The sequence below is a fragment of the Prunus dulcis genome, chromosome 3 (genome assembly GCF_902201215.1).
Source record: "Prunus dulcis chromosome 3, ALMONDv2, whole genome shotgun sequence".
NCBI classification, from domain to species: domain Eukaryota; kingdom Viridiplantae; phylum Streptophyta; class Magnoliopsida; order Rosales; family Rosaceae; genus Prunus; species Prunus dulcis.
In genome coordinates, this window is record NC_047652.1 from 23,205,531 (window position 1) to 23,219,918 (window position 14,388).

General features: G+C 38.6%; 1 protein-coding gene across 1 annotated transcript; it reads right to left on the reverse strand.

Annotated features, from left to right (window-relative positions):
* Positions 1–123: 123 nt before the first annotated feature.
* On the reverse strand, positions 124–13,440 carry LOC117622530. The gene is given in 16 exon segments (XM_034353244.1): positions 124–723; positions 813–962; positions 1,054–1,185; positions 1,273–1,434; positions 1,579–3,834; positions 3,924–4,166; positions 4,276–4,845; positions 4,936–5,091; positions 5,177–5,299; positions 6,084–6,566; positions 6,650–6,937; positions 7,061–11,875; positions 11,975–12,130; positions 12,247–12,756; positions 12,938–13,285; positions 13,288–13,440. Coding segments are annotated over 16 exon segments (10,725 nt in total). The 5' UTR covers positions 13,324–13,440; the 3' UTR covers positions 124–426.
* Positions 13,441–14,388: the final 948 nt, after the last annotated feature.

Below are 14,388 nucleotides of genomic sequence, written 5' to 3' on the forward strand. Positions count from 1 at the left end.
CTAGCTAGTTCATTTTTATTATATGTGCATATTGGTAACTTATAGGTAGCTTCAGTAATGGTATCTCTTGGTATGTTTCTTTTTTGAGATTTAACGTTGGTATGCGTGATTTAGATATAAGAATTGAGAAAAATAAAATAAAATTTCACTCAAATAATCAAAGTGATGAACACAATGGCTCTGTACACTCCATTTTCTTGTATATATGCCTAAACAGAATGCACCAGAAATTGGCAAAAAGATTACAAATTTACAATCAGGCAATTCTTTAACTCACTTTATACAAATAAAGAATATTGAACTTATACAAGCTGCACAAGCACACATACCACACTCAAACCTCTTATAAAAAGCACACCCACATAAAACCTTTATTCATCCAATTCTTCAACTGTCGGAACCGACTTGGTTTTGTTTTTTATTTATTTATTTTTCTGATTGTGTCTTTGAATGAGAAGACTTGCCGGTAATGGCTTTCTTCACCTTGGATATTGAATGCTTGATACCCGAAAGGATATTATGGGATTTCTTATGTGAAATCTTAGCATCAGCATCTCTAGAGGCTTCTACAATGACGGGAGAATCATAGCCTGGCTCTGCATTTGTGTGTTCATTTTCTCCCGTCTCTTCATATATTTTTACTTCTTCAGCATTTTCGTGCTCTTCTTCTTCCTCTTCAGTTTGCACTTCTTTGCTAGCTGTTGTATCTTTCTCCTCAGGCAACTGAATTATAGATGAAATATTCAATATTATAGGTTATGAGGATTTATGTTAAAATGGTAATTAAGAACGTTTGTTTTCTATTCACTGACCTCGCCCCGATTTTCATTTTTTCTGATCACAGAACTTTCACTGGTCTTCTCTACTTGATACTCTTCAGCTATTGCTTTTTTTTCTTGATGGCTCTCTTCTCTGACAGAGTCTGCCTCAGAATCCTTTGGAAGTTCCTTATCCTCCTTGATCTGATAATATACCCCGTGTTAGTACTTTCTCTAATATATAGATAACTGCAGGAAAAAAAATATGATGGGGTAGTCCAATTGTATATTTGACCTCGTCATTTGAAAGTCCAGTCTTAATTTTTTCATTTGCTTCAACTGTTGTGTCACACAGATTCTCTTCAGTTTGAAGTTCTTTGTCTTCAGTTAAATGTTTGGCCACTTGTGTAGTTTCTTTCGGGGATTCCTGCATGAGTATAGATAACAGAATCTTTAAAGATTGAACTTCACACATAATGAAAAACTAAGAGAAGAATGCTGTCTATGCTCTAACCTCGTTGTCCTGATTTTCATTTCTTGCGGTACTAAATGATTCACTCTTCTCTCCTTCATATTTTTCAGCTATCAACTCATTTTCTTGTTCTCTATGGCTGATGTTTTCTCCACTAACAGAAATCGGCCGCAAATCTTTTGCCTCTAGCTTTTCGGCCTCGATCTGTTTTAAGTTTCCGCCTAAGTTAATACAGAAATTGCAATGCGAGAACAGAAAATAAAGGAGGAGGGTGTTTGGGGAAAGGGAAGAAGAGAACTAGAGAGATGAAATTTAATATCTAAGTACGGTCCAATTTCATTATCTAACCTCTTCATTTGAAACTTCATTCTTCCTGGTTTCATTTGCTTCAATTGTTGTCTCACACCACCTCTCTTCTGCCCTTGAATCAGAGATTGCTACCTCAAGATGCTTCTGTTCATTTGAAACTTCATTCTTTATGGTTTCATTTGTTTCATTTGCTTCATTCTTTAGGTGCTCTCCGTTTATCGTAGCATCTTGTGATCTGCTGAAGCCTTCTTCTGGAGCACAGTCAGAAGCATTTTCACTTGTTTCAATGTCAAGATTGGAGGCTTCCATGGTTGTTCCTTTTAGTTCTGTGGTTTTCTGGTTCCCCAATAGAGAATCATCATATCTTTCCCCTTCTTCATCTTCATGAGGCTCTACTTCTGGAACTCCTATCAGAGAGCTCCGTTCTTCCTCATGAACTTCATTTGAACTTTCCTTTTGTAATTCTTTACTAGAGTAAAGCTCAACATCAGACACTTTGAGTTCGCTTGGCTCTTCCTTTGGCAAGCTTTTCTCTTCTGAAGTGCTTGTAGCGTTTCCGTTCTCATCATCCTGTATTTGCACATTGCTCATGTTTTCTTCTTCTGTCGTAGTGATTGTGGCATGCTTCGTTTCACCTGTGAGCAATGCAGTAGATGGAGTCTCTTTTAATATCACTTTACAGAGTGTCTGATCATCGACAACTTCATCTTCGGTAACTACATTAATGCTTTGAGAAGCAAATTTATTTGCTGTTTCACAAGTTTCTTCTGTTTCTTCTGCAGTTTCATCTGCATCCAGTGTCTTCAGAGCCATTTCAGAAACCTTGGCATCCTTGGGCTCTTCCTTTTGTGGACATATCTCTTCCGAGGTAGTTCCATGTTCATCTTCAGAAGCTTTGATCTCCTTTTCCTCATGAAGCAATATAGAAGATGGTATCTGAAGTTGATCTTTTGATATCCCTTCATGGACTATCTGATAAGCAATGATCTCATCTTTGGAAACTACATCAGTGCTTTGAGAATCAGCTTTAGACACTGTTTCAAAGGTTTCTTTGATTTCTTCTGTTTCATCAGCATTCAACTCTTCTGGAGCCAATTCAGAAACTTTGAGCTCCCTGGGCTCTTCCTTGTGCAAGATTGTCTCTTCTACTGACCTCGCAGTAAAAAAATATCCCCCATTTTCATCAGCTGGCATTTCTATTTTCTTGGCATGCTCTTCCTCTATGGATTTGTCTTGGGTTGTAATTCCGTGTTCGTGTTCATAAGTTTTGAGCTCCTCTTCCTTGGGAAGCAAACTATGAGATGGTATCTGAAGTTGCATGTCTGTTATCCCCTCAAGGAGTGTTTGATCAGCAATGATTTCATCTTCGGAAACTGCATCAATGCTTAGACAATCAGATTTAGAGACTTTTTCAAAACTTTCTTTGATTTCTTCTTCACTTTCACCGGCATCTAACTTTTCCAAAGACAATTCAGAAGCTTTGAGCTCTCTGGGTTCTTCCTTTTGCAAGTGTGCCTCTTCTACTGACCCTGCAGAAAATAAATCCCCCGTGTTTTCATCAGCTGGCACTTCCCTTTCATGTGTGTGCTCTTCTTCTATATTCTTGTCTTGGGTTGTAGTTTCATGCTCGTGTTGATTAGATTTGAGCTCTTCTTCCTCGGGAAGCAATGTAGAAGATGGTATTTGAAGTTGCTCTTTTGATATCCCTTCGTGGAGTGCCTGACAAGCAATGATATCATCTTTGGAAACTACATCAATGCTTTGAGAATCAGATTTAGGAACTATTTCAGATCCTTCTCTGATTTCTTCTTCAGTTGCATCAACATCTAGCTTTTCCAAAGCCAAATCCGAAACCTCCTTGTGCCCTTCCTTTCTCAAGCTTGTCTCTTCTGCTGTCCTTTCAGCAAAAGAAGCTTTGACCTCCAGGTTGTAAACCTTGTTTTCATATGCTAAATCACTAGTTTTAACCTGTACCTCCTCTCCCAATTCATATTTCTCCAAAGACTGTGATGAATCTCCTTCTTCATTTGATGTCACCTTTTCACTTGTTTCTGTCACTGTGACTGCACCATTGTTGCTATCATCGTCTTCATCCACTTTGACAGAAAATGTTTCTTCATCTTTATCCTCCTCATTTGAAGCTTTTGCTGAAGTTGGACTGTTACCTTCTCCAAGTGGACCTTCTTCATATTTCACTGGTGAAGTATAAAAAATTTCTTCAGACCTTTCAGCAATCTTACTTGTCTCACATGCGGTGCCCTCACCTACTCCAGCAGCGTGTAACTCTTGAAGGATCTGTATAAAAGATAAGATTATATTTAAAATAGACATACAAATACAAACCAATATTTTCCCTAGGGACAAAGTGAGCCTTATACGCTAACCTCTCCTTTGAACTTCACTGCTTCCTGTTTGTCATCTTTGAACTTTTCACTTCCATCTTCTGGAATAGACTCTAGTTGGAGGTCATTAGCATTGAGTTCTTTTATGTTCTCTATGCTGCTTCCCTCTTCCTTTAACTCTGGTGAAAAAATTGCAGCATTGGCTTCTATGATTTGTCCTTTATTGAAATCTCCCTCAATGTTCTTTGGTTCATCAAAGACCTGGTCCAACAGTTGAGGCTTCACCTAGAAAAAGGAAGAAATTTAGAAATATGAGATTAATTAGTGTTTTTATATAATTGTGTTGTGTGCATGCTGTCACATGCATATGCTCATCATATTTTATATTGCATACCTCTTCAGCTATCATGTTATTATTCTCATCTTCAACTCTCAGTGTTGGTTCTGCTTCTTCAAGACTTCGCACTTGAAAGTTAACAGGGGCGTCATCTAAATTGATATTTCCAAGTCCTACCTTCTCTTCACCTTCATCCACAACCGCAACTGTTGGAATCTGGCTCTCTGAGAACTCTTTTGAGTTGGAATTTTCATCTGATTGTTCATCAACACCTTCAACGTCCAAGGTAGTTCCATCCGTCAAGATGGTTGCTAGACCCTTCTCATCAAGAGCAGTATCAGTATTTTCGACCTGCTCTTTGTTTTCTGCTTCAGCTTCCTTCAAGACTGTTTGGTGCCTCACAATTCCAGACACAGAGTCAGAATTGATAACTGTGGAGCCATCCTTCTCAGATACCTCGGACTGAAAGGAATTACTTTCTTCTGCATGGGTTTCTTCCTCTGAAATAGGAGTACAGAGGTCCTCATTTGGCTTTCTTTTGTCCTCAAAAGTTTCAGAGTTTGTTTCCTCCTCTATCATATTTGTGACCTCAATGGGCTCTTTACATTCCTCATGCGCTTCCTTTTTCTGTTATAAATTTGTAAATTGACAGGTGTAAATAAATAACATCACGGAACAATCTGAAAAAACTGATTTTGATATCGTATGCAAGCTGACCTCTTCTTTCAGATTCGACACATAATTTTCTTCTTCCTCTGAGCTTTCCTTAATTGTGTTGTCTCCCACCAGTGAAGAAGAGAGTTCCCGATTGGCCTGTTCCTCTAAGTTTCCTTGTACTATTTTTGGGCTAAAATCAGCTGCCTCAATACACGCCTACATGGATAAGTGTGAGTTTTGTGATTAGAGAAGACCAAAAGGGATCATGTATTTCAGTAGGGCTTATGCTTGTGTTCAAGACCTGATATTCCGTGGAGTTGTCTTCAGTTGTTTCTTTATCATTGAATTCTTGAGGATGAATTTCCTGTAATGCATGTACTCCTGTTTCTTGTTCTCTACTGTTTCTCTCCAACACCATTATAAACTGGGATAGCAGGCATATAATGTCAATATATAACAATTTGTTTCCCTATTGATGATAGCAGGTAGCTTCTAAGGTTTCTTCTGATATTAACAAAGGCTGTCAGCCTTCAACTGCTGGTTGATAGGAGTTCTTCCTAACCATTTTCCAAATCTACATGAACTTTTCTATAGCATTATAGCACCTTGAAGACAATGGATTAAGAAAATACTGAAACTAAAATATATATTTTTGCGATGTTCGAAAAATCGCTAGGCCCTCGTGCCTAGAGGAGTAATCGTGGCCTAGGCTTTTCTTTTTTATATATAATTATTTTGTATTTATAAATTATAAGTTTATACCAAAATCATGCAAAATAAAAAGATATATAAATTATAAAGTACCATAATTGATATAAAACATGGTAAAAAAGTTAAGCATAAAGCATATAATAGAACTACAAAGAAAAATCCTTGATTTCGCCACAAAAAAAAAGAAAAAAAAAGAAAAAAAAAAGAAAAATCCTTGAAATGAAAAGCTAGGCCTCTAAAAGTCCAACTCTTCCTCCTCTCCATATCCCTCCAAGACTCTCTCGGTATCGGACTCAAACTCAACCAGAAAAAAGGGGACCCAACCCGCCCAAGCGCCCAGACCCGCCTAGCCGATTTTTCGAACACAGAAATTTTCAGTTCAATTTTTAAAATACTACATGATGTTTTCCTGTGTTCATATGATCAGTGACTTGTCTTTTTTATCCTGCGTAAGCCAATAAGAAAAAGTCATAACATTTTGATGATGCTAATCTTACCTCCTCCGATCCTGTGTCTTTTTGTTTCGTATCATTTATGGCATTTGTATCTTCTTCTTTGGATTCTTTTATGTTCTGAATTGCTCTTTCCTCCTTTGTGCAGGTAATTACTTGTGCATTTTCTCTTGATGATTCTGCCTTGGTTTCTTCAGGCATCACATCCAGCAATTTTTGAAGCCCCTCTCCTGGTTCATATTTCTGCACAGCCCGTGGTGAACCTTCTTCACCAATTACCTTCGCACTCGTTTCTATAACCGCGACTGTACTAATATCATCATCCTCGACTTCAGCCAACTTGACAGGAAATGTGTCCTCAATTGGGTCTTCTTCCTCTGAAGCTTTTGCTGAAGCTGGGATGTTACCCTCTCCCTGCTGACCTTCTTCATATTTCACTGGCAAAGTATTAAGAATTTCTTCAGCAATCTTATTTGTCTCAGATACTGTGCTCTCACCTATTACAGCAGTACGTGACTCTTCAAGGATCTGCACAAAAGATAGTTTATATTTAAAATATACATACAAAGAAAAATAATATTTTCTGTAGAGAGGGAGGCTTATAAGCTGACCTCTTCTTTCCACTCCACTGCATCCATTTTGTCTTCTTTGAACTTTTCACTTTCATCTTCTGGAATATACTCTGGTGAGAGGTCATCACCATTGCCTTCTTTCATGCTCTCTACACTGCTTCCCTCTTCTTTGACATTTTTTATCTCTTTTTCAATTTCTTGGGAGTTATTACCTGCATCTTCTTCAATTGATTCTGGTGAAAAGGTGACATTGCCTTCTAGGATTTCTTCTTTGTTCAACTCTCTGCCTGTGATCTTTGGTTCATCAAAGACCTGCAACCATTGCGGCTTCATAAAGAATAAGGAAAGATATAAATTGTATTGTATTTGTATTTAGTGTTTGTACGTAATTTTGTGCTTTGCATGTCACATGCATATATATGTTCATTCATGTTCTATTATATTGCATACCTGTTCAACTATCATGTTATTCTTCTCAGGATGATCTTCTGATTCGTGACTCTCATCTTCAACTCCCAATTTTGGATCTGCTTCCTCAAGACTTTGCACTTGAAAGCTTTGCTCCGTGGTCTTACCTGCTTCTGTTGGAATCTGATTTTCCAAGAAATCCGTTGAGTCAAAATTTCCCTCTGCTACTACGTAAATATCTTCAATGTCTAAGGCCGTTTCATCTGTTAAAATGGTTGATAGAACCTTCTCTTCAGGAGTAATATCATTTTCTACCTGCTCATTGTGTTCTGATTCGGATTCCTTCAAGCCTGTTTCACCTTCATCTGCTGCAGTCGGAATCTGCTTCTCCAAGTTTTCTTTTAAGTTGAAACTTTCCTCTGCTTGTACATCACTATCTTCAATTTCCGATGCCGTTTCATCTGTTAAGATGGTTGCCAGAACCCTCTCTTTAGGAGCAATATCATTTTTTACCTTCTCATGATTTTCTGCTTCGGCGTCCTTCAATCCTGTTTCACCTTCATCTGCTGCTGTTGTAATCTGCTGCTCTAAAATCTCTTTTGAGTTGAAAATTTCCCCTGCTTTTACATCAATATCTTCAATGTCCAAGGACGTTTCATCTGTTGAGATGGTTGCTAGACCCTTCTCTTCTGGAGCAATATCAGTAGTTTTTGTCTGCTTCTTGTTTTCTGTTTCGGCATCCTTAAAGCATGTTTTATCTTCATCTGCTACTGTTGGAATCTGCTCCTCCAAGTTCTCTTTTGAGTTGAAATTTTGCTCTGCTTGAACATCAATATCTTCAACGTCCATGGATGTGTCATCTGTTAAGACGGTCGCTAGACCTTTCTCCTCATGAACAATATCAGTATCTTTGACCTGCTCCTTATTTTCTGCTTTGGCTTCTTTCAAGCATGTTCCATCTTCATCTGCTGCTGCTGGAATATGCTCCTCCAAGTTCTCCTTTGAGTTGAAATTTTGCTCCGCTTGTACATCAATATCTTCAACATCCAATGATGTCTCATCTGTTAAGATGGTTGCTAGAACCTTCTCTTCAGGAGCAATATCATTTTTTACCTGCTCATGAACAATATCAGTATCTTTGACCTGCTCCTTATTTTCTGCTTCGGCGTCCTTCAAGCCTGTTTCACCTTCATCTGCTGCTGTTATAATCTGCTTCTCTAAAATCTCTTTAGAGTTGAAACTTTCCTCTGCTTTTACATCAATATCTTCAATGTCCAAGGCCGTTTCAACTGCTAAGATGGTTGCTAGACCCTTCTCTTCTGGAGCAATATCAGTAGTTTTTGTCTGCTCCTTGTTTTCTGTTTCGGCATCCTTAAAGCATGTTTTATCTTCATCTGCTGCTGTTGGAATCTGCTCCTCCAAGTTCTCTTTTGAGTTGAAATTTTGCTCTGCTTGAACATCAATATCTTCAACGTCCAAGGATGTGTCATCTGTTAAGACGGTTGCTAGACCTTTCTCCTCATGAACAATATCAGCATCTTCGACCTGCTCCTTATTTTCTGCTTTGGCTTCTTTCAAGCATGTTTCAACTTCATCTGCTGCTGTTGGAAACTGCTTCTCTAAGTTCTCTTTTGAGTTGAAATTTTGCTCTGCTTGTACATCAATATCTTCAACGTCCAAGCATGTTTCATCTGTTAAGACGGTCGCTAGACCTTTCTCCTTATGAACAATATCAGTATCTTTGACCTGCTCCTTATTTTCTGCTTTGGCTTCTTTCAAGCATGTTTCAACTTCATCTGCTGCTGTTGGAAACTGCTTCTCTAAGTTCTCTTTTGAGTTGAAATTTTCCTCTGCTTGTACATCACTATCTTCAATTTCCGATGCCGTTTCATCTGTTAAGGTGGTTGCTAGACCCTTCTCTTCTGGAGCAATATTGATATTTTTTGTCTGCTCCTTGTTTTCTGATTCGGCTTCCTTCAAGCATGTCTCTCCTTCATTTGCTGCTGTTGGAATCTGCTTCTCTAAAATCTCTTTAGAGTTGAAATTTTCCTCTGCTTTTACGTCAATATCTTCAATGTCCAAGGCCATTTCAACTGCTGAGATGGTTGCTAGACCTTTCTCTTCTGGAGCAATATCAGTAGTTTTTGTCTGCTCCTTGTTTTCTGTTTCGGCATCCTTAAAGCATGTTTTATCTTCATCTGCTGCTGTTGGAATCTGCTCCTCCAAGTTCTCTTTTGAGTTGAAATTTTGCTCTGCTTGCACATCAATATCTTCAACGTCCAAGGACGTGTCATCTGTTAAGACGGTCGCTAGACCTTTCTCCTCATGAACAATATCAGTATCTTTGACCTGCTCCTTATTTTCCGCTTTGGCTTCTTTCAAGCATGTTTCAACTTCATTTGCTGCTGTTGGAAACTGCTTCTCTAAGTTCTCTTTTGAGTTGAAATTTTCCTCTGCTTGTACATCACTATCTTCAATTTCTGATGCTGTTTCATCTGTTAAGATGGTTGCTAGACCCTTCTCTTCTGGAGAAATATTGATATATTTTGTCTGCTCCTTGTTTTCTGATTCGGCTTCCTTCAAGCATGTTTCGCCTTCATTTGCTGCTGCTGGAATCTGCTCATCCAAGTTCTCTTTTGATTTGAAGTTTTGCTCTGCTTGTACATCAATATCTTCAACGTCCAAGGATGTTTCATCTGTTAAGATTGTTGCTAGACCCTTCTCTTCTGGAACTATATCAGTAGTTTTTACCTGCTCCTGATTTTCTGCTTCGGCTTCTTTCAAGAATGTTTCACGTTCATCTGCTGTTGTTTGAATCTCCTTCCCCAAGTTCTCTTTTAAATTAAAATTTTCCTCTGCTTGTACATCATTATCTTCAATGTCCAAGGCCGTTTCATCTGTTAAGATGGATGGTAGACCCTTCTCTTCATGAGCAATATCAATATTTTTGGCCTGCTCCTCATTTTGGGCTTCAACTTCCTTCAAGAACGTTTCACCTTCATTCACTGCTTTTGGAATCTGCTCCTCCAACTTCTCGTTTGCGTTGAAAGTTTCCTCTGCTTGAACATAAATATCTTCAATGTCCAAGGATGTTCCATCTGTTAAGATGGTTACTAAACCCTTCTCCTCAGGAATAATATCAGTATTTTTGACCTGCTCCTTATTTTCTGCTTGGGCTTCTTTCAAGCATGATTCATGTTCATCTGCTGTTGTTGGAATCTGCTCCTCCAAGTTTTCTTTTGAACTGAAATTTTCCTCTGCTTGTACATAAATGTCTTCAATGTCCAAGGCCGTTTCATCCGTTAAGATGGTTTCTAGACCCTTCTCGTCCAGAGCAATATCAGTATGTTTGATCTCCTCCTTGTTTTCTGCTTCTGCTTCATTCGAGAATGTTTCACCTTCATCTGCTGATGTTGGAATCTGCTCCTCCAAGTTGTCTTTTGAATTCAAATTTTCCTCTGCTTGTACATTAATGTCTTCAATGTCCAAGGCCGTTTCATCCGTTAAGATGGTTTCTAGACCCTTCTCTTCAGAAGCAATATCAGTATGTTTGATCTCCTCCTTGTTTTCTGCTTCAACTTCCTTCCAGAATGTTTCACCTTCATCTGCTGCTGTTGGAATCTGCTCCTCCAAGTTCTCTTTTGAATTGAAATTTTCCTCTGCTTGGACATAAATGTCTTCAATGTCCAAGGCCGTTTCATCCGTTAAGATGGCTTCTAGACCCTTCTCTTCTGGAGCAATATCAGTATGTTTGATCTCCTCCTCCTTTTCTGCTTCTGCTTCATTCGAGAATGTTTCACCTTCATCTGCTGATGTTGGAATCTGCTTCTCCAAGTTGTCTTTTGAATTCAAATTTTCCTCTGCTTGGACATAAATGTCTTCAATGTCCAAGGCAGTCTCATCAGTTAAGATGGTTTCTAGACCCTTCTCTTCTTGAGCAATATCAGTATGTTTGATCTCCTCCTCCTTTTCTGCTTCTGCTTCATTCGAGAATGTTTCACCTTCATCTGCTGATGTTGGAATCTGCTTCTCCAAGTTGTCTTTTGAATTCAAATTTTCCTCTGCTTGTACATTAATGTCTTCAATGTTCAAGGCCGTTTCATCCGTTAAGATGATTTCTAGACCCTTCTCTTCAGAAGCAATATCAGTATGTTTGATCTCCTCCTTGTTTTCTGCTTCAGCTTCCTTCCAGAATGTTTCACCTTCATCTGCAGCTGTTGGAATCTGCTCCTCCAAATTGTCTTTTGAATTGAAATTTTCCCCTGCTTGTACAGCAATATCTTCAATGTCCAAGGCTGTTTTATCTGTTAAGATGGTTTCTCCGCCCTTCTCTTCAGGATCAATATTTTGGACATGCTCCTTATTTTCTGCTTCAGCTTCTTTCAAGCATGTTTCAGGTTTATCTGCTGTTGTTCGAATCTGGTTCTCCAACTTCTCTTTTGAATTGAAATTTTCCTCTTCTTGTACATCAATCTTTTCACTGGTGAAGATGGTTGGTAGAACCTTCTCTTCAGGAGCAATATCATTCTTTTTTTCCTGCTCCTGGTTCTCTGTTTCAGCTTCCTCCAAGCCTGTTACTTGACTCACTATTCCGGACACAGAGTCAAAATTGCTAACTGTAGGCAAATCGTTCACCTGAAAATGTTTTTCGATCTCCATCTCGGGTACATCAGAGAGAAAGGGATTTTTTGGAACAAATGTTTTCTTGCTTTCTTCTGCATGCGTTTCTCCCTCTGAAATTGGAGCATAGATGTCCTTATCTGTCTCTGTTCTCTCTTCTGTAGTTTCAGATTTTAAGTCTTGTGTCAGATTTGCTCCCTCAGCGGGCTCCTTACATTTTGCATGTGCTTCCTTTCTCTGTTAGGGGTATGAATTTGTGAATTGGCATTTGTAAAATAATAGTATAATGAAATCATCTAAAGAAAATAAAATTTCTGATATTGTATGCAAGCTGACCTCTTCTTTTAGTATCACTCCATAGATTTCTTCTTCCTCTGAGATTTCCTTAGTTGTTTCTTCTACTACCAATGAAGAAGAGAGTTTCTGAATTTCCTGCTCCTCTAAGTTCTTTTCATCTATAATTGTACTCAAATCAGCTGCCTTAGTACATGCCTAAAATGGGGGGAAAAAAGAATTCATAACAAAGTTTCTATGGGGGTGATGGGAGATTACGTATCACATGATAAGCCAGAAAGAAAAACTCATAACAAAGTTTATCCTAATCTTACCTCCACCACTGCAGTGTCATTTTCTTCTGTATTATTTGTGCTTTCTATATGTTCTTTCCTTTCTTTGTCCGAGGATTCTTGTGAGTTCTGAATTGTTCTTTCCTCTTTTCTGCAGGTAATTACTTCTGCACTTTCCCTGGATGTTTCTGTCTTAATTTCCTCAGGCATCACATCCAGCACATTTTGAAGCTCCCCTCCTGGTTCATATTTCTGCAAGGCCTGTGGTGCATCTTCTTCATCATTTGATGTTACTTTTGCGCTCGTTTCTGTAACCGAGATTGCACTGTTATAGTCATGATCTTCTTCAGCCACTTCGACGGTAAACGGGTCCTCATCTCTGTGATCCTCTTCTGTAGCTTTTGTTGGAGCTGTGTTCTTACCTTCTCCCTGCTCACCTTCTTCACATTTCACTGTTGACGTATTAACAATATTTTCAGGTATTTCGATATTCTTATTTAGCTCCCACGTGGTGCTCTCACCTCCTCCAGAAATCTCTGGTTCTTTAAGAACCTGCATAAAGATATCTTTGAATTATATTATCTCTAGGATATTCTGCAAAGAAAATAACATGAACCAAGTATTGGATAAAAGAATCATTGAAAAAGGTCTGAGATATATTATTAACAGAATTTTATAATCAAGAACTTTTGAGTTCCAATAAAAGGGGGTTCAAGTAGGTATTTTTAGTTACCTTTTCTTCAGGAATTTCATCTTTAGTGATTTCATAACTAGGAATTGCTGTATCTTCCTTCCCTTCTTTCTTGAAGCTTTGTTCAAGGTTTATAACTTGTGTCTCTGCTTCATCAGTGGTAATTGTTTTGGTATTTTCTCTCAAAGTTTCTGTGTCATTCTCCTCAGAATTTAAATTCAAGGGTCTTTCAATATCGTAGTGTGCAGATTCAATTTGCTCAACTAAGTTAGTCTCAGTTTCTCCTTCGTGTTCTGCTGAATTCATATTGCTCTTCTCTGTTTCCTGGATAGGTCCTACAGCAGCAAATCCTTGGCTATCTTCCTCCTCCCCTGCTTTAGCCTTTCCCACATCCAGTGCCTCACCTTTTCTATGTGTATTTTCCTCATGTTTCATGCATGGACTGCCAAAATGTCGTTCTGAACTTTCATCATCTTTAACTGTTTCACTTGCAGTGTCACTGGCTTCGGGAGTTTCCTCAAGGAATTCGTTTTGGTACTCAGGTTCTTTTGGACTCTCCTTGATGATGTCTTCTGACCCAATTTCAGGATATACTTCGAATATATCAGGATTTCCTACTTCCAGCAAGTGTGTCTCTTCTGTTTGTGTGATAAGTGGAGTGTCTGGGATACCAGGGGCCTCATTTGCCTTCTTCCCTACTTCAAGTCCAGCTTTTTCCTCATGATCATCTGTCATAGATGTCTTTTGTAGCTTGTCCTCAGCATACTCTTTAGCTTCCAAGGTTGCTTCATCATTCGGAATGTCAGGACCTGCAACTATTGTTGAGCTGGAGTCATCATCTGTACTTTTATCATTGTTAAACACAGTTGCTTCAGGACCCTTCTCCTCATACACTGCATCAAAGGACTCTGGTGCCTTGTTCTTTAGTCCTTTGATTCCTGTTTCTTCCTCAAATTCTTCTTGAAATATGGTATTGGTGCTGGAGGTATTGTCTCTGTTTTCATCAATTGAAGTCTCTGGCTTAATATCCTTCTTGAAGCTGTTGTTCGTCAAATCGAGGGTACGAACTGCAGCTTCATCCTCTTGAAATGAGCATTCCTCAAGTAGAAGGGAAACTTGTTCACTAGATGAATCAGCAATTTCATCTGCCAGTTGCCTTCCTTTCACATCTTCATGTGAACTCTTTGCCTCCTTTTCAACACATTGTGGATTTTCATTGATTGAATCCTGTTGATCTGAGATTACTTGAACATGTTCATCAAGGTCATTGGCAATGCCATGACTTTCAATATGTTGTTCAGCCTTCTTGTCTATTTCTTCCACTTCTTTTTCTTTACTTCCTGTTTCTTCTACAACTCCAAACTCTTTGCCTCTCAGAAGCTGGTCTTCCTTGTCTAAAATCTCCATTTCTGCTTGATTTGATTCATCACCTTGGGAATTCTCCGATACGCAAGTGTCTTGTTTGTCAACCTTAGAATCTGAGAGTGATGCTA